This window comes from Peromyscus maniculatus, chromosome 6, assembly GCF_049852395.1.
Source record: "Peromyscus maniculatus bairdii isolate BWxNUB_F1_BW_parent chromosome 6, HU_Pman_BW_mat_3.1, whole genome shotgun sequence".
NCBI lineage: Eukaryota > Metazoa > Chordata > Mammalia > Rodentia > Cricetidae > Peromyscus > Peromyscus maniculatus.
In genome coordinates this window covers 76,151,552-76,175,867 of record NC_134857.1, presented here as the reverse complement: position 1 = coordinate 76,175,867, position 24,316 = coordinate 76,151,552, and the positions used below count along the sequence as shown (strand labels likewise).

General features: G+C 44.4%; 1 protein-coding gene across 11 annotated transcripts in view; it reads right to left on the bottom strand.

Annotated features, from left to right (window-relative positions):
* The window catches only part of Otud7b (OTU deubiquitinase 7B), a 61,689-nt gene that overhangs the window by 13,646 nt on the left and 23,727 nt on the right, over positions 1-24,316 (bottom strand). For 7 of the 11 annotated variants that reach the window (XM_076574600.1, XM_006982566.4, XM_016001126.3 and 4 more), the window contains 5 exons: positions 12,877-13,027; positions 8,439-8,627; positions 7,286-7,513; positions 5,406-5,507; positions 4,650-4,777 (listed from right to left, as the gene is read on the bottom strand). In XM_076574600.1, coding sequence (XP_076430715.1) covers positions 4,650-4,777; positions 5,406-5,507; positions 7,286-7,513; positions 8,439-8,627; positions 12,877-12,961 — 732 coding nt within the window. In that variant the 5' untranslated portion in view covers positions 12,962-13,027. The remainder of the gene's footprint in view (positions 1-4,649; positions 4,778-5,405; positions 5,508-7,285; positions 7,514-8,438; positions 8,628-12,876; positions 13,028-24,316) is intronic. The other 4 variants (XM_076574603.1, XM_042279534.2, XM_076574601.1 and 1 more) reach the window with 1 other exon arrangement.

The window sequence follows — 24,316 nt, the reverse complement described above, 5'->3', positions numbered from 1 at the left end:
GCCTTAAGTTGTTCCTACTCCCCCGCACCCGGTAAACAATCCCCCAACTTTCCAGCAAAGCTCTCCTCTGAGGAGTGTCCTTACACCTCCCAGCAGGCCAGTGCTCCTTCCTTGGACTCTTCCTCAGCTGCTCTACAGAACTCCAGTACAGACACCATAGCTGAGTCAGGTGTAATGGCGCACACCTCGGCACGCAGGAGGCTGAGACAGGCGGATCCCTGCGAGCGCCAGGCCCACCAGGGCTACTAGTGAGACTGAAAATCATAAGAAAACAGACACCACGCCTGCTCTGTTTTGCACTGTATCTTTAAAGGTCCACTGTATTCTATTGCTCTATAAGAAAAGAATCATGTTTTAATGCAACATGGCCCAGTGCCTATCACATGATCAATAATCCATAAATCCATGCTAAGCGAAGTTAAAAATTTTTTTAAAAGGATTGTGTAGAGTAATACATATAATTTGCTTTGTCTTCTTGCTTTCTGAGACAAGGTCTCATGGGTAACTCAGTCTGGCCTTAGACTCACGGTAACCCTCCTGACAGAGGTACCTCCACATCAGCCAAACAACTATAGGCTACACGGCTGTGGACGTGGGGACGCAGCGTAGGTGGCCGAGTGCTGGCCTAGCATGCAGGCAGCCCTGCTCCCGACCTGCAGCATCAGATGAACAGGGTGTGGTGGTGCCCTCCGACAGTCACGGGTAATCCTGGCACTCAGGCGGAGGCAGAACATGAAAAGCTTGAGGTCACCCTCAGCTACGAAGTAAGTTGGAGGCCAGACCAGGCTCACTGAGACCCTGTACTGGGGAGCGGGAGGAAGGGAGGCAGGTGGGGAAGGCTTTAGGACGTGTGATGATTGGATTTGAGAGGTAAGTTTATCTTATCAGTATTTTTTTGTTTAGCTTCCTTCCTTGCTCAACTACATGCTAACAGAACAGAAGCAATCACACCGGGAACACAGCAGTCCAGGGCAGATGTGATGAGCTACTGTGAGAATACTTTACTTCCATAAAAAGGCAAAGCAGTTTGCCATTTGTAAAACCTACCGCGGACCTCGGGTAAAAATACAAGGACAATGCAGAAGTCACCCACGGAATGCTCGTGTTGTTCTGACACACGCCCAGGAGACCTGCCTCTCATTCCTCCTCTCCCGCCACCTATTCCTGGTGCTTTGGGCTTTCTGGGACAGGGTTTCTCTGTGGAGCCCTGGCTGGCCTGGAACTCACTCTATAGACCAGGCTGGCCTTGAACTCAGAGATCTGCCTGCCTCTGCCTCCCAAGTACTAAAATTAAAGGTGTGTGCCACACTGCCTGGCTTTTTTTTTTTTTAAGATTAATTTTATTTTACGCATGTTGAGTATTTTGTCTGCACGTATGTATGTGCACCAATGCTTGCTGGTGCCCAATGAGGTCAGAAGAGGGCACTGGTTCCCCTGGAACTGGAATTATGGACAGCTGTGGGCCATCAGAGCGCCTCTACAAGAACAAGGACACTTAAAAGCTGAGTTACCTCTCCAGCCCCCCTGTTTCCTGTTTTAATACATACAACCACTAGGTGGCAGACACTCCCAACAAGTTTACCATCAATTTCAACACAAAACAAGGAGGCCCAGGAACTAAGAACTAATTTAATTTGAGTTTGGTATCATAAAACTCAAAGCATCTCAGGCCATCACCTTGTCTCCTTCCTGCTCCAAAGGTAAGGGATGGGGTCATCAAAGTTCAAGCAAGACAATCATGTATGATTCATGTCCAGTATGAGACTTTCATTGTGCAAACCACAGGAGTAAGGGCTTGCTCCTTCCCCAGCCCCTACTCTCTGTACACATGCCCAGAAGGACGAGCAGGAAACACAGGAAAGAACTTAGGTACTTCTGGTCCTCCTGGGTAGACACTTTCAGAATCTAAGCTGTCTCTGAAGTCACTGAAATAGATTGAACAATCAGAACTGAGCACACTTACTCACTTTTGCTGTCATTTCCACTTAATAGCTGCTGCCATCTCTGCTGAGGTCTTTTCCTGCTCATGGAACAGTCAAAGGTGAAGTTCTGCTACGATCTATACTCAGCAACGGAGGCAGAGCTGACTACTAACTGGTTTGAATTCCAAACTCTAGGCCAGCTTAGATTAAGCTCAGGGGAGGCCAGAAGAGGGCATCAGATCCTCTGGAGCTGGAGTTACAAGTAGTTGTGAGCCACCCGATATGGGAGATGGGAATCAAATTCCTATCCTCTGTAAGAGCAGCAGATGTTCCTAACCACTGAGGTTTTCTCCAGTCCTCAGACCATTCTGCATCATCCTACTTGAAACACCTGGCTTTCAAATGGGTTCTGTGCTTTAAAGAAACACAACACAGTGTGTGTGTTGTGTGTGTGTGTGTGTGTGTGTGTGTGTGTGTGTGTACCCACTTGTATGTATGAGCACACTTGTATGTGTGGATGTGCATACACCTATATGGAGGCCTTAAGTTGATGTCAAGTGTCTTCCTTGATTGATTTCTTTATTGTGGAGACAGAATCTTACCAAACCTGCAGCTTGGCAAGCCCAGCAAATCTAGCTGCCCCCACCAGCTGCCCAGGATCCCATCTCTTGTCTCCCAAGCTGAGATTACAGGAAACCACCAGACCTGTGCAGCTTTCATAAGTTCTGGAATCTGAACTTTGGTGCTCATGCTTATGTGGCAAGAGCTATAACAGGAAACACTGAGCCCCAAAATGACATAAAACTGTATTTTAGTTAAAATGGAACAATGAAAACTGGGGATGGGAGAAGACAAGAAAGCCTCTGAAAGATATTCCCATATCTAATACCAGAAGTAACTAGTCAAGGTATGGCCAAACAAAACAAAACACCCAAAGCCGGGAACTACACAGTCGGCCCAGCAGTTAAGAGCACTTGCTGTCCTTGGAGAGGATCAGGTCCAGTTCCCAGGACCCACACTGGGCAGCTCACTACTGCTCACTACTGCCTGCAACTCCGGTTCCAGGAGGACCAACACCTTCTCCTGTCGTGCAAAGGCGTTGTCACGCACATGTACATGTGCAAACACATATATACATAAAATAAAAAACCAAACCCGGCTACACGTGAAATCAAGGCATACTGACATGGCAGACACAGAGAGAACTCAGGAAACAGGAAGCCTGTCACTTTATGTACAATGTCATTCTGCGAAGAACCAGTCAACTCCTTCTAGAGAGAACCACACAGGAAACACATCGGCTCTGCGGACCACATGTCACTCTGTACTCTGTGACTGAACCAGGAGAACAGCTACAACCACAACATACCAAACAGGCAAGGCTGCCTTTCAGTGAAACTTTTCAACCAAAACTAAGAAAACAGCTGTAGATTTCCCAATTCCTGGTGTGGAGATGGAACATAAAAACCCATCATTACTTTCTTACATAAAAGTAATCAATCACAGTACCGGCCAAACCCCTAAAGTAATATTTAAATGTAATTTAACAAGTATCTTTTTACATTTTTTTTTTAATTAAAGATTTATTTTATTATGTATACAGTATTCTGCCTGCATGTACACCTGCAGGTCAGAAGAGGGCACCAGATCCCATTACAGATGGTTGTGAGCCACCATGTGGTTGCTGGGAATTGAACTCAGGACCTCTGGGAGAACAACCAGTGTTCTTAACCTCTGAGCCATCTCTCCAGCCCCGTATCTTTTTAACATCTTTTAATCAAACCAAAGCTAAGTATAAGAAAAGCAAAGTGGTAGAATATTAAAAACATTTAGGCATTTACACAAGAACTAAAAACATGGTTGGCAAGTAGGTGCCTGCCACCAAGCCTGACCCTGCTCGTTCTCCAGATCCCACGCTGTGGAAGAAAGTGCTTCACACAAGTTGTCTCTGACTTCCACATGTGTGGCATGGCATGTACATGTCATAAATGAATGAATGAACGAACGAACGAACGAACGAACGAACGAACGAACGAACGAACGAACGAACGAACACTGGCAGTAGGGATTCACCCACATCCCAGCACTGGGGAGCTGAGGCAGAAGGATTGCTGCCAATTCAGTGCCAGCCTGGACCATGCAGTGAGTTCCAGGTTAGCCTGGGTTACAGGGTCCGAGCCTGTCTGAGGAGAGGGGGAGGGGAAGAAGAAGGGGGAGGTGAGAAGGGAAGTACAAGGGAGGGGAGGGGAGGGACTCAAAACTCCTCTAGGGAAGGTGAGAGAGAGAGCTCAGAGATAAAGGCACTTGCCACCCAGCTTGATGACCTGAGTTTCGGTCCCTGGAACCCACACTGGTCCTCCAAGCTGTCCTCTGACGCTCAGACACACACTGAAGTAATGCACGCACCCCCCCCCCCCCCCAATGAATGAATGAATGATCTAGCCTTATAATAAAAACAAACTACAAAAACCCTATGAAACTGTCCTAGCTCACTAAAACAATAAAACAAAACAAACCCCCTCCACTAAGAACCCCTGAGCCTCTGTACCAGGCTGGCTGTTAGAAACCACAGGTTTCTGTGGCAGACAGAGGCCTCCATTTCCAGTCTTAGCTGACGGAAGGCAGCGTGAGCTGCAGTCCAGAGGTTTTCAGGAGTCCACAGGAGATGCAGCCTTCAGCACTAGGAGCCTCTGGAAGCAAGGCGAAGCTTGCCCTCAGCTCACCCACCTCTTTATTCTGCTGTGTCTGCTGCCACCTCCAGCGCCTCCTCAGCGCCTCCTTCTCGACACCCTTCTCCATCAGTGCGTACAGCGCTTTCCGCAGCACCAGGTCTCTGTCGTGGAAACCCCACATCCCTACGGGGAGAGAGCAAGCAACAGGCACTTCAGCTTGATTCAGCTCCACTTACTAAGCCAGCCTTTGTTTTGTGGTGACAGGGATCAAAGCCGGGGCCTCAAAAAAGGATGGGGGATTTAGTATATTCCCCGAATTCCTGAGAGGAAGCCCTCACTCCTCAGCAAATCTAACAAACCAAACTACAACAGTTAGTAAGACTGGTCTGGCACCACACGGCCATCAGTACCAGAGCTCATGAAATGGCTAGAGAATGGCGACCCCTTCTGAAGCTAAGAACCAATGTATGGAGTTGTGAGTAGGCTCACTAGTTCAAAGCAAGCACCACAAAGACCAACTGGAAGGACAGCTAAGTGTAATTTCCCACCACATATGCACACAGCCACACAAGCTTTGCTTCCTCTGCTGACTGCTCCTAGGGCTCAGCTCCGAGTGAGCTGAACTAACCTAACCCAGTGCTCTCCAATTTCTCCAGGCAGTAAGCCAAGTCAAGGCTCTCCATCTCCCTAAGTCTTGCTGTGACCCATCACTTCACCTGAGATGAAGTGTGGAGAGATGAAATCCTACACACGATACGTGACTCAATTGCTTTCTTTCCGCAGGGGAGGCAGCGCCATTTTCAAGACTCACCAAGAGAGGCTGCATGCAGGAGGCAGTTCCCATCTCCAGTAGTTGCTAAGGGGAGCAGCCTCTGACAGATGGAATCCACGCTGACCCACCAATTCAAACGCCCTACCGACACCGCCGTGGGAGAAAGGAGAGAAGCACATTAGGAAGACAACCCGGAACACAACCACTTTTTCCCCTTTCTACACAGACCAGGCTGGCTTTGAACTCATGATCCTTCTGCCTCAGCCTCCCAATAGAGATCCTACATGCTCTGTATTGTTATTGTTGTTGTTGTTGTTATTATTATTTTGAAACATGGTCTCATGTAGCTGAGACTGACCTTTAAACTCACTATGTGGCTGATGCTGGCCTTGATACATCTGACTCTATTATCCTTAGTACTCGGATTATAGGAATACAACATTAAGCCCAGCCTCTGTGACTCTCTATATCTTCTTTATTCACAGTTAGAATCTGTCGCGTCTGACTGGTTAGATCAGTGGTCTTTAGGAAGGACAGTTTTGTCTCATGGGATCATTAGACAATGTATGATGAGATGTCTGTCTGTCCAACTGGGGGGGGGGTACATACTTCTAGCATCTAGTACACAGAGACCAGAGCTCGAGGCAGCGTGTACAACAAAGAATTATCTGGCACCAAAGCCAACAGTGCCCAGGCTGACACCATCATCTACTTTGTTTGACTCTGTGCCCTTCACTCTGGTAGGAGGACCGGTAAACACAGCAGCAGCAAAGCACAGCTTAACTGAGTCACCACCAGAAGAGAAACTACTCAAGGTTTATGTCTGTGTCGTTTACATCTGGGACAGTACTCGGCAGTTGTGTGCTGGAACTTTAAATTTATAAGCAAAGAAAAAGTACATGAAACACCAGTAAATTAGACTCACTTGTCAACAGCACCTCACAACTGCCAATCCACTCTTTACAGAAAGAAGGGGACTATTTACAAATGGCACCTACAATTTTGTTTTCTTGAGCAATTAAAAAGGCTACACACAGGGAAAAAGGCTTATAATTTCACTAGCCAAAGTAACTTGCTAACTTCTAAAAAGAGTTATAGTTAATACAGATGGATATAAAATAAAAAAGCTCCCTTTCCATGCATGCCCCCACTTCCAACTTCCAATCTTCCTTCCATTAGAACTTAAAAAAATATTTTCTATTTATTTATGTTATGTGTATGAGTGTTTTATCTGCATGGATGTCTATGTCCCACATGAATGCCTGGTGCCCTCAGAGGTCAGAAGAGGGCACTGGATCTCCTGGAACTGGAGTTATGGACAGCTGTGAGCTGACATGTGTGTACTGGAAACAAAACCTTGTCCTCTGGAAAAGCAAGTGCCCTTAAGTGCTGAGCCGCCTCTCTAGCCCCTCACGGGGATTTTTTTTCCTTTTTTGAGATAGGGTTTCACTATGTAGCTGTGGCTGTCCTGGAGCTTGCTGTGTAGACCATGTAGACCAGACTGGCCTCAAACTCTTAAGAGATCTGTCTGCTTGTCTCTGGAATGATGAGATTAGCACCATGGTAAAAGTGAACAAATCTGGGGAAAAGAGTCATATGAATAGATGTGACTTTCAGATGCATCATCTACAGTCTTGGTCCCCTGTGTTTGCAAGTGCTCCACAGCCAATTATAATCAGTCATGTTTGTTCAGACATTGATTTTTGGGTATCAATTACACACATATCTGGTTTCCCTTCTAATAAGTAGGAATTTTCCAGAGTGTCTAATGTTGATTCCTGGCCCTCCCCACACACGTATCTGACTGACTCCCATCTTTGACAGCGATCAGATCACATACTTAGAAAAGAGGCACTGAAGAAGGCTGGCCCCTGTATGCGGCTCGAGGAGGTATCACTGAAGAAGAAACACCCACTGACCTGCCTGTTCCAAGGCGACCAGCATGGACTGCTCAATGAGGTCCCTCTCTATGAAGCTTCGGAAGTCTTCTTTGTACACAGTGAGATCTGGAAGCTGGAAGGCACAGATGGGCATTTCCAGGGGGTGCTCACTGCTCCCCCCACCCCCACCATTGGAGGAGACATGGGACCGGGCCAGGGAAACAATGCTGGAACTGGCGTGGGAGATGCCCCTAGACAGGCGTTTTTCTGCAATGAGAAATGGAGTCACCTTAGAATATGTGCAACCCACTCTGAGAGCTCTCCACAGACGAAGGTGGTTACCTCTTGACAGTTCCCAGTCAAGGAAAAACTGTACCTAACCAGTTACTTCTGAACTTCATAGCATTTTTTCTTAAGCCAAATACAAATGGGGAAACATACAAAATGGCATTTTTCTAGACACTTACAGTAGTACCAAAAGTGTGTTAATTTTTCTAACCTTGTCTGAGGTTTCCCTGACTTTCCTTTTTCTATGACCTTATCTTTGACTCCCATTTTCAACATGAGTGTGAACCAATCACTTAGTAACCGGTTCATTTTTTTGGTGGGAAGAAGACCAAGTAAGAGAAATGGGCTTTCATTAGGCTAGATTTAGCCAAATAACCACTCCAGTAATCCTTAGGGTCTTAGAGGATGTAGAAAGGATCTCCATTATAGAAAAGAAAATGACAGTGTCATCAACATCTATATTATTTACTACAACTTTTATTAGTATTCATAGTTATCAGAAATTTACAGAGTCATACTTTAATATGCCAGAGAACAAAACACTAATGTAAACTGTGCCCCCCAATCATTTCATTTGTTTTAAGTACATGGTGCCTGCAACGCCCCACCATGTAAGACTATGAGTGAGCTATTTCAGTGCAGTACTACGTGTCTGCACAGCGTGAGGTACGCGGGTGAGGATCACAAGGGACAGGAGCTCTAACGCTAGGCAGCTGTCCTCGTCCTGTACTGACCAGTGATGATGGAAAGCAAGCAAGACCTGCCTCAGCTCACTGTACAGAGGGTGGCAAAGCACCCGCTGGGTTTGGCTGGGAAGAAAGTAAGGAATGAAAACATCTCCAAGGGAACACCAAGACTCTTCCTAATCCACATGCAAAAGCTTAGTCCTCAGTTCAAGCAATACCTTGAATGATGTCATCCTGTCTCTGTAGGATCGGTCGAGAAGGGCGAGTGGGCTCTCTATCAGAACACCCTTTTTCAGGGGTCTTAGAGCAACTACTCCCTCCACTAAAGGGTGGGGACAGGTTCCCAGCATGAACTTGGCGTAGCTGTTCAAAATCACTGAGGGCAGCACTCACATCCCAGTTCTTTCCTAACAGGAGAAAAAACAAAACAAAACATGATAGACCCAGAGTATTATGAAACTGGGGAAAGACATAGGAAGACCCTTCTAACCATCCTAGCACACCTAAGCAAGCCAAGTATGGCAGCACAAGCTTATAATGCTAGAACTCGGCGGGGGGGGGGGGGGGGGGGGGGGGGGGGGGTTGTTGAGGCAAGAGGATCAGAGCGTTTGAAGCCAGTCTGGGCTACCTCAGACTCAGTTTCAAAACACCTCATATCAAAAGTAAACTTAGTAATACCAGGCAGTGGTGGTGCACGCCTTTAATCTCAGCACTCAGTAGGCAGAGCCAGGTGGATCTCTGAGTTCAAGGCCAGCCTGGTCTAGACAGGACAGCCAGACCTACACAGAAAAACCTTGTCTCAAAAAACCAAAATAAAGAAACAAACAAACCAATCTAGTAAGAACATACTAATGCACACTACAATTCTCTTTTAACTTTTTTATCCTACCACTTTAATTTTCTTTATCCCCTATTTCCTACGTAAGCTATCTAACGGTAGAAACTGTGTCTACACTCAAGGCCTTCAGGGATTGAGTCACCTAGAACGATCTCCTTTTACAGACAAGGGAGACAAAACTTACAGGAGCGGCACCACCTGCTCAAAGTCAGTCCGTCTGTCCCAGGCTCAGGGGCTGAGGTGGACAAGAGGATGTCTCAAGTCACCTGACGTGCATACGAAGTATGCGTGCGTCGTCAGTGAAGTTTCTAGAGAGCCCAGCCCCGCGGGCAGCGGCACTGCCCCCTCTTGAAGACAGCTCTGCCTGAACAACCCCTGGTCTCTCCAGCTACACTCTTAGCCACGCTGACTAACTGTTGTCCCTCACTTGTGGTGCCCCAGCTGCTGCAGCCTCAGCTGAACTCACCTCCTGTGTCCTAACCCCAAGTCTACCCAAGGAACCCCAGAAGGCTCCTTTTTCTGATCATTCTAGTTCTGTGTTCAAAATCTTCACTCTCTAGAAGGCTCCGCTGCCCGCTCTTCAAGGCTGTCTGTGTCCTCTCCTATTTCCTCTTCTTCCCTGTGCTGTAACTGACTTACTTATCAAAGTGTAGACAGTAATACTAGTGTGCTGTGTGGCCGTTTCTTCCAGGTTGGATGTGATCATTGTCATCTGAAACCCTCTTCTGGCCTTCTTGGATACTAGGCATGCACATAGTACACATACATACACACACACACACACACACACACACACACACACACACACACACACACACACACGTCAGGCACTCACACGTACACATAAAATAAGACCAATCTTTTTTTTAATCCCCCCTCGGTAGGGATATGGTAATGAGGTCAATGAAGTTCATAAGGTCTCCTCTGCCCAAGGATAGACAAGCATCTAACAACTGCTGAGAAGACAAAGACTTTTGTTTCTATGATCTGTTCTTTTTCCATCTCTCAGGGATGGATAGAAAAGTCATGCGACGCTATGCCTGACCTGCCGCACAGTGCTGTTCTGAAGGTCGAGTGAGCGGACAGCACACACCACTCTTGACGTGCAGGGTCCAGTGCATTTAGTGCTGCTGCGGTGGTCTTCATTCTAACCCTCCAGTTAAGCTCACGAACTACTCCTGCTTGCAGACCTGACTCGAACCCTCTTCAACTCCCTTTCTTCACTCTGTTCTAGCCTCCCCGCTGTTCCTCCCACCAGGCCTCCCCACCGACAAGTCTCACTGTATAGGAGACTCTTCTCTGTATATCTACATAGGTGAATCTTTGTAAACTTCAGCTACCTGCTCAAATATCACACTCTTAGTAAGTCCTACCCTGACTGCCCAGGTTCAAATCACATGCACTTCATCAATGCTCATCATTGTCCACAACAATCCAATCCCTAGGACATACTTTATAATGTATATAGTTACCACACTTGTTTATTGACTCTTTCCCACCACAACAGTAAGGTAGGGACTTTTGCTTGGTACAAGCATCCAGAACAAAACCTAGCATCTAGCAGAGACTCAGTAAATATTTGCTGAATAAATGGAGAGTATTTCCCCTAAATCAGTTCATTTATTAACATACAGCCTGTTTTGAGAACTAGATGTGGATTTCCAACTGTCAGGAAAGCTCCTTAAATCCACCAGGCCCTCTTAACACTAAGCATGTCCAGCACAGACATCTTCTCTCCAAAACGCGTACCTCTCTTCCTCACGGGACCCCTAAATCAGTAGTACCCCACTTCTCTTCTCCCTCCCCATCCAGCTAATCCTCAAGGTTGTTTAAATCTCTCTCAGATCCCTTCCTTCTTGTCTGTTTGAATTGCCTCTGCCCTGATCAAGTCTTCACACTGCTTACCTAGTCTCTGGTATTTTCTTTTTTCTTTTATTTTTTTTTTTTGGTTTTTCGAGACAGGGTTTCTCTGTGTAGCTTGGCACCTTTCCTGGAACTCGCTTTGGAGACCAGGCTGGCCTCGAACTCACAGAAATCCGCCTGCCTCTGCCTCCCGAGTGCTGGGATTAAAGGCGTGCGCCACCACCGCCCGCTGTCTCTGGTATTTTCAAAGGGAGACTCTAACAAGACTTTCTAAATGAGTCTCTCTGCTTCCTTCTAATTAGTCTTTGTACACAACCAAAGTTAACTTTCTGTTGTTTTGTTTTTGAAACAGGCTAGTCTTAAATTCACAGAGATCCACCTGCTTCTCCTCCTGAGTGTTGTGATTCTATGACATCATGCTAGGGAAGAGTTAACTTTTAAAGAAAATAACACAAGAGAGAAAGAGACAACAACAACAAAAGTTCTTGGATTTCCTTTCTAAATTGTACTTTTGTTTTTTGTTGTTTTTGATTGTTTGTTTGTTTTTGAGACAGGGTTTCTCTGTGTAGTTTTGGTGCCTGTCCTGGAACTCACTCTGTAGACAAAGCTGACCTGGAACTCGCAGAGATCCACCTGGCTCTGCCTCCCAAGTGCTGGGATTAGAGGCGTGCACCACCACCGCCCGGCTAAATTGTACCTTTTTAAAAATTCACTAATTTTTTATTTTATGTGTATGAATGCTTTGTCTGCATGTATGTATGTGTATTACATGCCTGCCTGGTGTCCAAGGAAGCCAACTAGAGTTGCATCGAGTTAGGAGCCACCATGAGAGCACTGGTTCTCGCAAATTCTCTTAACTACTGGGCCTTCTCTCCAGCTGCTAATTCATATCTAAGTCCATCAACTTCTCTCCCTCTCACCCACACTGGTCCAAGTCACCATCATCTCTCACCCGGATTATGACCGTATTCTTACCTGTTTTTACCACTGGCCACCTCCAATATAGTCCCATTGGGATAGACTAAACACTGAAACTCTAAAAACTACTCTATTCAAAACTTCACTTCCAGTGAACTTAGGGTACAAATTCCTTACTATGGCCAACCAGGGCCCCCATATTCCACTTCTTATGCACCTAACCACCCCCCCCCGTCACTCTTGTACCCCACTTTCCATCTCTCTCACTGTTGGTTTCCACACCACGCCACTCTCTCCCCTCCCAGGGTCGTATTGTAAGCTATTTCCCTGCTGTGCCTTCCTGAAAGGCATTCCTGTACTCTAGATCTCCAGCTTCACCTTCACAGCACTCTCAGCATTTTTTTTAATAACGTAAGTGTTTATAACATACAAGAAGTCATTTGTAACATAATCATTAAGAGCCACATTCTAAAAGACTGTCAAGGTTCAAATCGTCTGTAACTTCCCCGAACCTCAGTTTTCAAAGTTCTAACATGGCAGTTGAGAGACTACCTCTCAAGAACCTTGTGTATGCTGGGCACACGGCACAGACACTGACCACGTTATAAGACGATGGCTTCATTTTCATCTTAATTTTGAGTGTGTTGTTGGACACGTGTGTGGCATATGTGTGGTGTGGCCATACAAGTGGGTATAGAGGCTAAAGCATGTGTGTGGTGTGTATGTACAAACATGTAGGGGTTAGAGGTCAAGATCAGGTGTTTTCCTTATGATTATGATTTTAGTGAGTTGATCTAACTTTCTCCTTGGATTACCTGAATATAAACTCATGATGAAGAAAGGTCTCCAGTACATACAAGGTGAAGAGGGGATTTTGGGTTTTAAAACTAGAGTGGGTCACACAAAGCAGATAATTAGAAGCAACTAAAATGGAGGGCCTACGGTACTCAGAAATATTTTCTGATCATCTTAAATATTCCAAGTCACCCCAATAGTAAATATGAAATTTTGCTTCCCCTTTCTCACGCTCTCCTTACCTTCCAGAAGATCTCGGGCCAGCCCTGGCTCTGCACCTGTGGAACGGACAAAATCCGACAGGACAGCATCCATGTCCAGGGTCATGGGGTCATCAAGTACTCTCAGGCAGCGGGATGTGAGCACAACACAGATCAAAATCCAGGCTTCGACCTGAAAAGGAGATAAGCGTACAGGGCTCAAGTGACCAGAAGAGCATCATGACAGCCTGATGTCAACAGCTCCTTACCCAAATGGTAAACTATTCTGGTTCCTTCATTACAGTTGAATTTCCAAACAAAGGAGTTTAAAGTTATTTATGAAGAATCACAATTTCCTCATTAACAATAATGTCTTAATGCCTACAATAACCACTAACCACTCGGCACAAGGCTTCCCCCCATTTATTTATTTATTCATTCATTCGTTCATTCATTCATGGAGGGAGGCACTAGGTATCAGGCCCAGGGCCTGTATATACTAGGCAAGTACTCTATACCCACCCCAGTGCCAAGGTTGCCCCCAGTCTAAAGAAAGGAGGCAGCAGACCGCGATCCTACAAGGCTCCCCAAGCTGCAATGTCCCCTAACATGGCACCATGTTCATTTTCTTCCTGAAACATATTTATTACCAAGGGGTTTTAGTTTTATTTTTGAAGACAATGCCTCGTTCGTTATGTTGCTCAAGCTAACTTAAAACTTGTAGCAATCCTCCTGCCTCAGCCTCTTGAATGCTAATATTACAGGCATGTGCCACCGTGCCCTGGCTTTCCTCCGAGGTTAATTTCATCACTCTCTGTCTAACCTTTGATTTTCATAGGTATCACCAGGGTGAATCACTAGACGCAGTACATGGCACACTGGCCCTTTGCAGATATTCATGAGACAAATGAATACCACGCAGCGGATGATCTCAGGGTTGACTAATATTCTCATGCCAGTTGAGAAAACAGAAGAGTCAAGTGAAGGCTGAAACTACTCAAAATAAAACAACAAGCTATTCTGCACATCTGAGTAGAGAGGCCAAAGGCTCAAACAAAAGTAACTTCAGGAACTCAGGAAACAGGCAGACCCACAAATGCTTTTCTCCTCCCAGGAGAGATGGGTGCCAGGTAAGTTTATCTGAGGGAAAAAAAAAAAAAAATCCCTTCTTTCAGACTTGACTTTAGCAGAAACTATGTCCCCGACCTGATAGCCTGGCACCACGCCAACATTCCATTCCTCTGTGGTTAACAGTCCCAGTTGAGAAAGCAAAAACAGGGTGGAGAACAACCTCTGACCAAGTTCACCAGCTCTGGAAAAGGGGGTTCATTCATAAAGTGCCCAGGTACCCAACTGCCTCATTACACTCACTAATCCCACCTTTTTGGAAAAGCCAAAACCAGAATTTTTAAAAACAACGGGTGACTCAGACAAAACATTCCTCCTAAAACCTGAGGGCAAAGGAAGACTCCCAGGCATTTTTTCTTCACTCCTCTCGTCTCAGGATACAGCTTGTTTAGTGGTATGATCTGATCCCAATTCTCTACATTCCTTGGATATAGTAAGGAAATATTTGTGGGTTGTAAAAATTCTAAGTCTCTAACCTAATAACGCCATTGTTTTGTTGGTGGTAGTTCTTTTGATTTTTGTTTTTGTTTTTTAGTTTTGCTTTTTTGAGAAAGATAAACCATTGTTTCTTATAGTGCTCTAATAATACAAGAGGTCAGTGTACAGGCTATGATTTATTTGTAGCCGGTCCAACATTTAGCAAGGCATCTATAATATAATACGTAGTAATAAATATCTGCTGAATAAATTCATTATGAACAAATGTCTAATTTTCATCTGCTTCAATATCCTAAGCACCAACCCAACATTCCTGTGATGTTATTAACCTCATACTAACCCAGAACTACATGAACTTCTGACCAAGCTTTCCAAAAGGTGGCCCAGTCCCCTTGAAGCTTGTGCTTAAGAATTTAACTTCAAGGTAGGCAAGTGGTACCTGTCTGTAACATCAGCACCCAAGAGGCAGAGGCAGGAAATAAAAAAATTAAAATGCTTTCAGAATTCAGAGGTGAATAAAAGGTTTTTCATCTCCTGATGCAGGTGAGAGTTCTCTCCAAAGCCCATGTATTCACCACCTTGTCACAGGAGATGAGTACTGCCTAAGTAACGACATATAAATAATCCAAAATCAAGAACCTAGCTCCAAAATAAACTTCAATCTTTGCTCTTAAAAAATAAAACAAGGGGAGCTGGAGAGATGGCTCAGTGGTTAAGAGCACTGACTGCTCTTCCAGAGGTCCTGAGTTCAATTCCCAGCAACCACATGGTGGCTCACAACCATCTGTAATGAGATCTGGTTTCCTCTTCTGGCCTGCAGGCATACATGCAGACAGAACACTATACATAATAAATAAATGAATCTTTAAAAAAACACAAATAAGAAATAAAACAAGACTGATGAATGTGGTGGCTCAGCCTTTAATCCCAGCACTCAGAAACCAGAGGCAGGCGGATCTCTGTGAGTTTGAGGCCAGCCTGGTCTGCAGAGGGAGTTCCAGGACAGCCAGAGCTATGAGATGGATGGATGGATGGATGGATGGATGGATGGATGGATGGATGGATGGATGGATGGATAAGTCGGTAGGTAGATAGATAGATAGATAGATAGATAGATAGATAGATAGATAGATAGATAGATAGATAGATAGAAAGAAAATATAAATAAATAAAACCAGGTAAGCCACTAAAACAACCTTCTGAGAGGATGTGGGAAAAACACAAACAGCACTCAGCAGAAAGGAGATACAAGCACATGGACAATTTCCAGCCAGACTCAGGCTCCTGAGAGAGAGAAGCAAATGAAAACCATTGGTGCTGTGGCATCTGGGATCTTACACGGTAACAGAAGGTAGGTCGTTCATTTCAAACATCTAAAATAAACAAATAACTCTTATCTGGAAAGACTGGCTCTTCAGCAAAAACCTGAAGCACTAAAGCAAACTGGCAGCACAGTCTTGTAGCTGGCTCTCCAGGTACACGGCATGGACTGTGCCCTTCGCCAACAGTAAGGACGGCGACTCTTGTTACATCACCACACCTGGCTGAAGCTTCTCAAATTCAAAATGGGGATATCGAAGCCAATGACAAAGACTCAGTCTCTCTGTCTCAGCACACAGGCAGGAAAAACCCCAACAAGAAAACAAAACACTAACCTTCAACTTTTTAAATAAAGGGAGGCAACCCTCAAATCTTTGTTGATTGTGTGTATAGACAGATTCAAACATCAGAATCACCCAGTTTCCTAGTAAAGGGGCCGTCACCAATCACTCAATCCCGGGGAAGGACTCTCCTACCACATCTCTAGCAGCTCATCCAGTCCCCAAGTGAGTACAAGCTTTGACGGGGAGCTCAGTCCTTTGCGCTCAACTGTTACAAACTGTTTTCTTCTAAACAGAAGCCAAGCCTATCACTAGACTCCTCCCTGATACTGCTCACGTAATGGTTTTCATTCTGTTCTACAGAACAAAACCGACTCCCAAGAATGATGGAAAATATTATATCATTACTTTACATAAATACTTGTTGCAGCCCAACATCATGACATCGTCATGAGGCAGTCAGTGATATTTATTTTATAAACCCTTTCCCTGGACCAGTATTTGCTCGTGTCTGTATTCATGTATAAATGCTGGCGCTGACCGTCACTACAAACTCAACATGCTGCATAAATGAAGCCTCTTGCTCAAATTCAGTTCTGCCACTTGCCTCTCCTCCCACTTCCATGTTCTCCAGAAGTGAAGACAGAAACCAAGAACTCAGAGGAACCAGTTAATATCCCATAAGGCCTTTCAAAGACACACCCTCAGGGCTGGGGACAGAACCCAGTAGCAGAACACTCACCAGCACACACTCCCTAGCAACACCCCGCTCCCAACTGCCACAGACTATCTTGTTTACTCAACAATGAAAACAAAAAGCCAGGTGAATAGCTTGTCTAAACCTAGAAAACCTGAGCCCATATCTTCCTGCTGGACCCCACTGCTTCTCAAGGGACTAAGACACTGCACAGATTCATGTCACTTTGTTTCATTCCTGTCGGAAAGGGAGCACCAATCCCATTGGTTAAAGGCTTGTGTTTTCCTCACTTCAAGTCCTACCATTTTCCTGAGAAATTCCAGTGCTCATCTGTAATCCATCTGCCTCACAATGTCTAAAAACTTTATCTCTACTGCCACGTCCTGAAAGCATCTCCTCTTTATTTCACTTTGTTGTTGTTTTGTTTTAGAGACAGCGTCTCTCCACAGCCCTCCCTCTGTATCGCAGGCTGGCCTCCAACGTGTGCTGCTCTTCCTATCTTCACCTTTGTTTGCTTCCTAGGTGGCTGCGATCATGTGTGCAGCCACCACACCGGCTTCCAGCTCTTCTTCTCCGTTCTGAACCCACTTCCTCACTAAGACATCTACTCTCTCTTTTTTTTTTTTTTTGAAAGATTTATTTTGTTTATTATATAAACAGTGTTCTTTCTTCAAGTTTGCCTGTACACCAGAAGAGGGCACCAGATCTCATTATAGATGGTTGTGAGCCACCATGTGGTTGCTGGGAATTGAACTCAGGACCTCTGGAAGAGCAGTCAGTGCTCTTAACCTCTGAGCCATCTCTCCAGCCCCCGACATCTACTCTCTTAACCACATATGCATGAGACAATAAAAAGTCCAGGACTGCCAACTGAACATCGGGAACTATGCTCAACAGTAAACATCAACAGTGAGCTGGACACAATTCCCATGCTTATAAAACATCTGCATTTGAAAAGAAGAGGTTCTCTCCTGTGAGGAGTGAGGAAAAGCCCCGGGGAAGTGAAGCACCTCCCCAGGCACTGAGGAGAAAGAAGGGAGAGAGGTCGAAGATACCGAGAGGACCTGGTAGACGTCCTGATGAAGTCTGAGATTTTATCAGAAAACAAAGATACGCACTGACGGGTTGTGAGCAGAGAATCAAAAATGAATTCTTAAAATAGCAGACAGAAAAGGTTTTAAAGACTTTTTGTTGTCGTTACAATCATACTGATTATGGTGGGGAGAACCTGAAGGAGCACAGTGGACGTAGGAACTTATTGCTCAAGAGCTAGGATGAACTAGATTAGGATGCCAGCAGAGAGCAGAAGACTAAAGAGATTCCATTTGTCCCTTCTTGCAGAACTGAAAGTGAAATCAACTTATCATTTACACAATTTACCTCACTGCAAAAACCTAATTTACTCTTTAAAGATTTACTTATTGTCTACATGTATGTATGTGTAATACTACATGCATGTCTGGTGCTCACAGAGGCCAAAAGGACATTGGACCCCTGGAACTGGAAATACAGACGGTTGTGAACTACCACGTGTGGGCGCTGGGAACAAGCTCAGGTCTTCTGTAAGAGCGGCAAGTGCTCTTAACCACTAAGCCATCTCTCCTGCTCAAAACCAAGTTTCCTGATCTTTCGGTTTCATCGATCCAACTTGCATGGCTAGTCCACTCAATTTCTCTGCTATTAGATGGAGTGACTGAGCAAAATAAGCTTGAATAATTCTGCAGATCAGCATGATGACAAAGTATATTTAGTTTTCTCTTTTTCAACAGAACACCGTTGTCTTTTACTTCACTTTGTTACACCAAGCGATTGTCTCAGGACCATCCCACACCTTCACCATTTCCCCCTTGCCTCCCAGCCAAGAAGCTACCTCAGTTACTCTTAGCAAATGATCTTGGTCCCACTGCACAGGAAAAACAAAACAAAGCGAAACCTACAAAGCAAGGCAAAAGGCCTTCCTTTAGACTTTCTCCCCTGCCCTTCTTGCACATTTGTGATGGTTTAAATAAGAATTCCCTCCCCGACCCCAACAGGCTCATGTATTTGAATGTCCAGTGGTACTATTTAAAGGAGAGGAGGTGTGGCCTTGGTAAAATGTGTCACTGGAGATGGGCTCGGAGTTTTTTGCAAAAGCCCACGAGTCTCTGTCTCTCTGCCTATGAAGCAGTACTGCTCCAGCACCTGCCTGCGTGCGGCCATACTCCCCGCCATTACAATGGATTAAACCTGAAACTGTAAGCCAGCCTCCAATGCAGAGCAACAGGGCAGTGAATAAGACATTACTATCCTCTTCTTGAAAAACTCCTTAAATACATTAACCCCTGGTACTTTCTTTTCAAGATTTAAGATTTATTTATTTATTATGTATACAGTGTTCTGCACGGCAGAAGAGGGCACCAGATCTCATTACAGATGGTTGTGAGCCACCATGTGGTTGCTGGGAACTGAACTCAGGACCTCTGGAAGAGCAGCCAGTGCCCTTAACCTCTGAGGCATCTCTGCAGCCCCTTGATGCTCTACTTTCTTAACTTATGCTTAGTTCTCATCCTACTCAAATCAGCTTATACAAGAAGACACTGATACCTTCATGGGTACCACTCACAGGTACATCAAAATCCTCCTATCACTGCTCCCCTTGTAGCCTCCTATGGTACCTTGCGGACTCTGCCTGTTCCTGCACTAAGGTTCAGCACACAGCTCTGGCCATAAACCCTCTATTTCTTACTCTGTAGTGCCTCTTGGAAAAACCCCACTCATGTCCCTGCCCACCCAAATGCTGACGACTTCAAAGGTATCCAAAGTCTCATATTCTTTCGGCCCCACTTGAGAAGCCCCAGACACTTCAACCTAGACACATAAAGACATGTCTCTCATCTGTCTCCACCCTTTCCAACTCAAGTGTTTTCTAATCTATCAAATAAAGCAACAAGCCCGGAAGGCACACCGTGCTTTCCTTCCCTGCCTTATGCTCAGGAATAACCTTTTAGATGGCTTCTTTTTCTCTTTTCTTTCTCCTTCTTAAATCCACCCACAATGCCCTTAACAAGCTTTTATTCTATCTCAAGTTTTGACAACTGGGACACAGAAAAGAACTTCCTCTTTCTTTCCACAAATACTGATCAACCTTTATAAGCCCCCACTATAAAGAATTTGTAATATAAATATATCATAACCCAGTGCTCAAAATTCCTCAAGAGCTCTCCAACGAGCCAAGTTTAACATCTAAATTCTGTATATCACATCAAGAAAGGCCCTTCATGACCTGGCTCTACCTCCCATTAGTCCCACCAAGTGTGTGTCTGTTTCAAGTCAATCATTCCGCAGACTGTCCCCCAGCTGAGAGGACTGCTAGTCCAGCAGTGAGCGCTTGCCTCATTTGCAGTGTTCTCTGGAGTCCGCTTTCCCCTGGTGTGCCAACAGAACCTTGCCCTCCACATCTACCATTACTTGGTCTGTCTTAGTGAGGGTTTCACTAAGACATCACCAAGAGACATCAGAACCACGGCAACTCTCATAAAGACGACATTTCACTGAGGTGGCAGCTTACAGTTTCAGAGGTTCAGTCCACTATGATCACGGCAGTGTGCAGGCAGACGTGGTGCTGGAGCTGAGCATGCTACACCTTGCAGGCAACAGGAAGTAGACTGACTGTCACACTGAGTGAAGCTGGAGAAGAGACCTCAAAGCCTGTCCACACAGTGACACATTTCCTCCAACAAGACCACACCTATTCTAACAAGGCCACACCTCCTAACAGTGCCACTCCCTTTGGGGGCCATTTTCTTTCAAACCACTACATGGTCACAGAGCATATATTTTGTTTTATTTACATGTTTACATCCCCACCAAACAGGAAAAATGTGAGGCAAATACCTGCCTTATTTCTGTGTCCCATTCACTACCAGGTATTCAATTTTCATTCCAATAAATTGAAACTTATTTGTATAATACCCAACTACAGACCAACAGACAGACAGACAGACCCCACCACCACACACACCAGTATTGCACATAGGCAAAATTTACAGTGGCTTACCTCAAAGACATTTGCTGAAGACTGTTAAATGATTTTATTTGGAATAGCTTCTCTTCCCTACAGAGACTTAACTCAGACCAATACTGCATTAAAGCCCATCTGTATGTACTGAGTGCCCAACTACTTAGTAACAGAAAAGAACCTAAAATTAAATACTAGTGATACTGGTGGAAGACAAGAGACTTCTGTTAAAACGCCTAAGAAACTACTGACCCCACATTCTCTCTTGACGTCACTCGCCAAGGCTCCCACATTCCCACTCTGTACCCCCTCTCTCCACTCCATCATGCAGTAGAGCTGCCTTGGTGTCCCCTCCAACTCTTCCCAAAACTCACTGAAAACCCACAACATTTAAGACTCAAGAATTTCCAAAGGTCAGAGACTCCTCCATGCTTATGATGTCAATTCCAAGGAATCCAGACAGGGAGAGAGAGGAGGGCACGGGACACAATTCTTGGTAAGGTGGGAGGGAGAGATGAATGACTGTTTGGCAGGCTGTACTTTGGTAATTATACAGGTCCTTCCAACATACAAAGATATAACCTCTTAGAAAGAAAGAAGATATGGCCACCTTCCTTACTCAAGGGACCTACAAGTGACATTAAATGCAAACAAGGAAAGGAAAATCATGTATTAAAGCTTTAGACTTACCTTCCTTACATTTCCAAACAACTCTAAGAAATGAGATTGGTATCACCAACCTCATGCTACACATGAAAATGACGAATAAGCTCAAAGAGGTGAGGTGATTGCTCCGCGTGACTCAAGAACCAAGTGGAGGACCAAACTGTTGACCTGTCAGCCCACACCACTGTGCCTCCTCTGTAACACTTCATCTGGGAGGATGGAAGGATACGGGCAATCCATTCAGAAAGTCCACCCGCACTGCTTAATCCTCTCAACTGCACTCAAAGAATCAAAATCCCTGACCTAACACTTTAGGACTGTGTAATCATGAGAATACAACTACTTTACACCGAACATAAAATGGAAAAGCACACAGTTCAGATCTCATTTAGATTACAAATATTTATAATCTTTAGAGTAATACCTGACACATAGTACATCCTTGAGAAATGTCTGCTGCCGTTGTGCTCAAATCCTTGTCACAATACTCTAACTCCACTGGTACCCAACACATCTATCTATATTATTTCTTCCAAAGTTCTCTCCTCCCAAACCAACCCTTCTGAGAGTCCTACAAATCTTTTCTTGTTTTTTTCAAGGTTTTTTGTTTGCTGATGGGGGGTGAGGTGTTATTTTATGTTTTGAGAATGGGTTGCATGTAGCCCAGGCTGGCCTTGAACTCTGTGTTGACCTTCAACTACTGACCTTCCTGCTTCTTTCTGACAAGTACTGGGAATACGGACATGCCACCACACCTGGTTTATGTGGTGTTGGGAATCCAACACAGACAGGTTTTCATGCATGTTAGGCAAGCACTCTACCAAATGAGACACATTTCCAGCTCAGCTCATTTTTGTTTGGGGATTTGTTGTTGTTGTTGTTTGGTTTTTTAAGACTGCTCTCACTGTATAGCCCAAGGTAAACTTGAACTCACTCTGTAACCCAAATATGCACTGAATTTGCAATCCTCCCCTCTCAGTTTCCCAAATAGCTGGAATTATAAGCTTGTACTCCTGTGCCTAAAGCACTGGGTTTGTTGTTGTTGTTGTTGTTGTTGTTTGTTTGTTTTAGATTTAGATAAGATATGTACTTTACACACTTTTTTCTTTTTCCTTTCGGATAGGGCTAAGAATAGCCCAAGGTTGGGTTTTCTTTTCTTGGGTTTTTGGTGTTGTGTTCTGTTTTGTCTTTTGAGTCAGGTCTCTACGTATCCCTGGCTGTCCTGGAACTCACTATGTAGACAAGGCTGGCCTCAAACTCAAGAGATCTGCCTGCCTCGGCCTCCTGAGTGCTGGGATTAAAGGCGTATGCCATCACACTCAGCCAAAATTGGTTTTTCAATAAAGTCAACTTTTAAAATAGGCTACAAAAATGAAAGTTCTACTTGAGCCCTTTAGAGACTGATTGCTGAATTTCTAATACACATACCACTACCAACAGAACAACAAATCAACAGCCTACACTAAATGCCAAACATAGTATCTCTCAAAAGCCAATTCTCTAGCCTTTAGTAACTACCCTCTCCCCTACTTGATTCATAATTATTGGTGATTTCTTTGTCAATTACAAAATATCTAGTCAATGAAGAAATCAGAAAGAAGGGGAATAAATCAAACTACTGTACTGTGTTAGTTACCTATATGAAATTAATTTATTTCATAAACCTCTTTTGGTAAATTAATTTCCTTCCACATACAGTAAATAATTTTTAGCCTTCATTAGACAACGAAGTTTTCCTTTTATAAATTAGATACTTAAAAGTCAGGCACACTGGTGTGTACTTGTAATCTCAGCACTCAGAAGGCTGAGGCAGGAGGACTGTTTTGAGTTCAAGGCCACCCTAAGCTACACAGAGAGTACCAGGTTAGCCAAGGCTACACATTGGACTACTTCAAACAACAAAACAACAAATTAGATACTTCAGCTCAAAGATGTGCGTCACTTCCTTTTTAGTTCTGCACCTATCTTTTCTGGCCATCTCTAAACCTCCTTCTCTCTATAGGCTCTATGTAAAGCGCCTGCCATTGTTATTAGTAGATCTTTAGACACTTCCATCCTAACCTCAAAGTGACTATCAGTCATTTATTCAGGCTCTGCTGGCCTGGACTACCATCTTCTAGACACTGATTTAAGGGTTGGGATACAAACAATGACGAGGCACCACAGTCCCACCTTCAAGGCATTTTAGCGGGTGAGGAGTGGAAACGGTTAGTGTCACTAGTGCAGGAATCTATACAGAGCAGCGACTTTACCTAGGTGAGTGAGGAAGTGGAATCTCACCAACAGCAGGAGGCTGGAGGACAAGATTACATTTCGGTGGAGATCCTTCATGTTGCCATTATTATTTTATACTTTAAAAGCTTAGGAACAGACTTAACATATTTATTAACGAGAGGGGAGAGAGAAAGAGAGAGAGAGAGAGAGAGAGAGAGAGAGAGACCCTAACAAACAGTTGTGGTTCTAAAATATTCATGCTATTCTATGTATTCATACTTAAAATAGACTTATGAATTATTTGTTGGTTTCAAATATTTACAGTTTTCTGATCTACTCCACTGATATGATGAGAAGGTCTGAATTAATGTGTATAGCTTTGAGTCCACTAAATAACTTTTGTAGTTTTGTTTGTGAAACACATTGACTGATCATAAAAAAAAGTTTCAAATTATAGTAGTACATTCCTGTAATCTCAATATTCAAAAGACTGATGCAGGAAAACTCCCAAGTTCAAGACCAGCCTCAGTTACTTAGTGAGTTCTAGACCAACCTGGGCTACAATCATGACTATCTCTCAAATATTTTTAACTAAATACTCTTTAAGGTTTTTAATTCTGTGCTTTCTAATAGCTGACACATATACACAGAGGCATTTGTCATATCTAAATGACCCAAATGGCAAGGCAAAGCTCTGATTCTGATTCACGTTCACACCGTTCTCCAAAGACTTATGGTAAA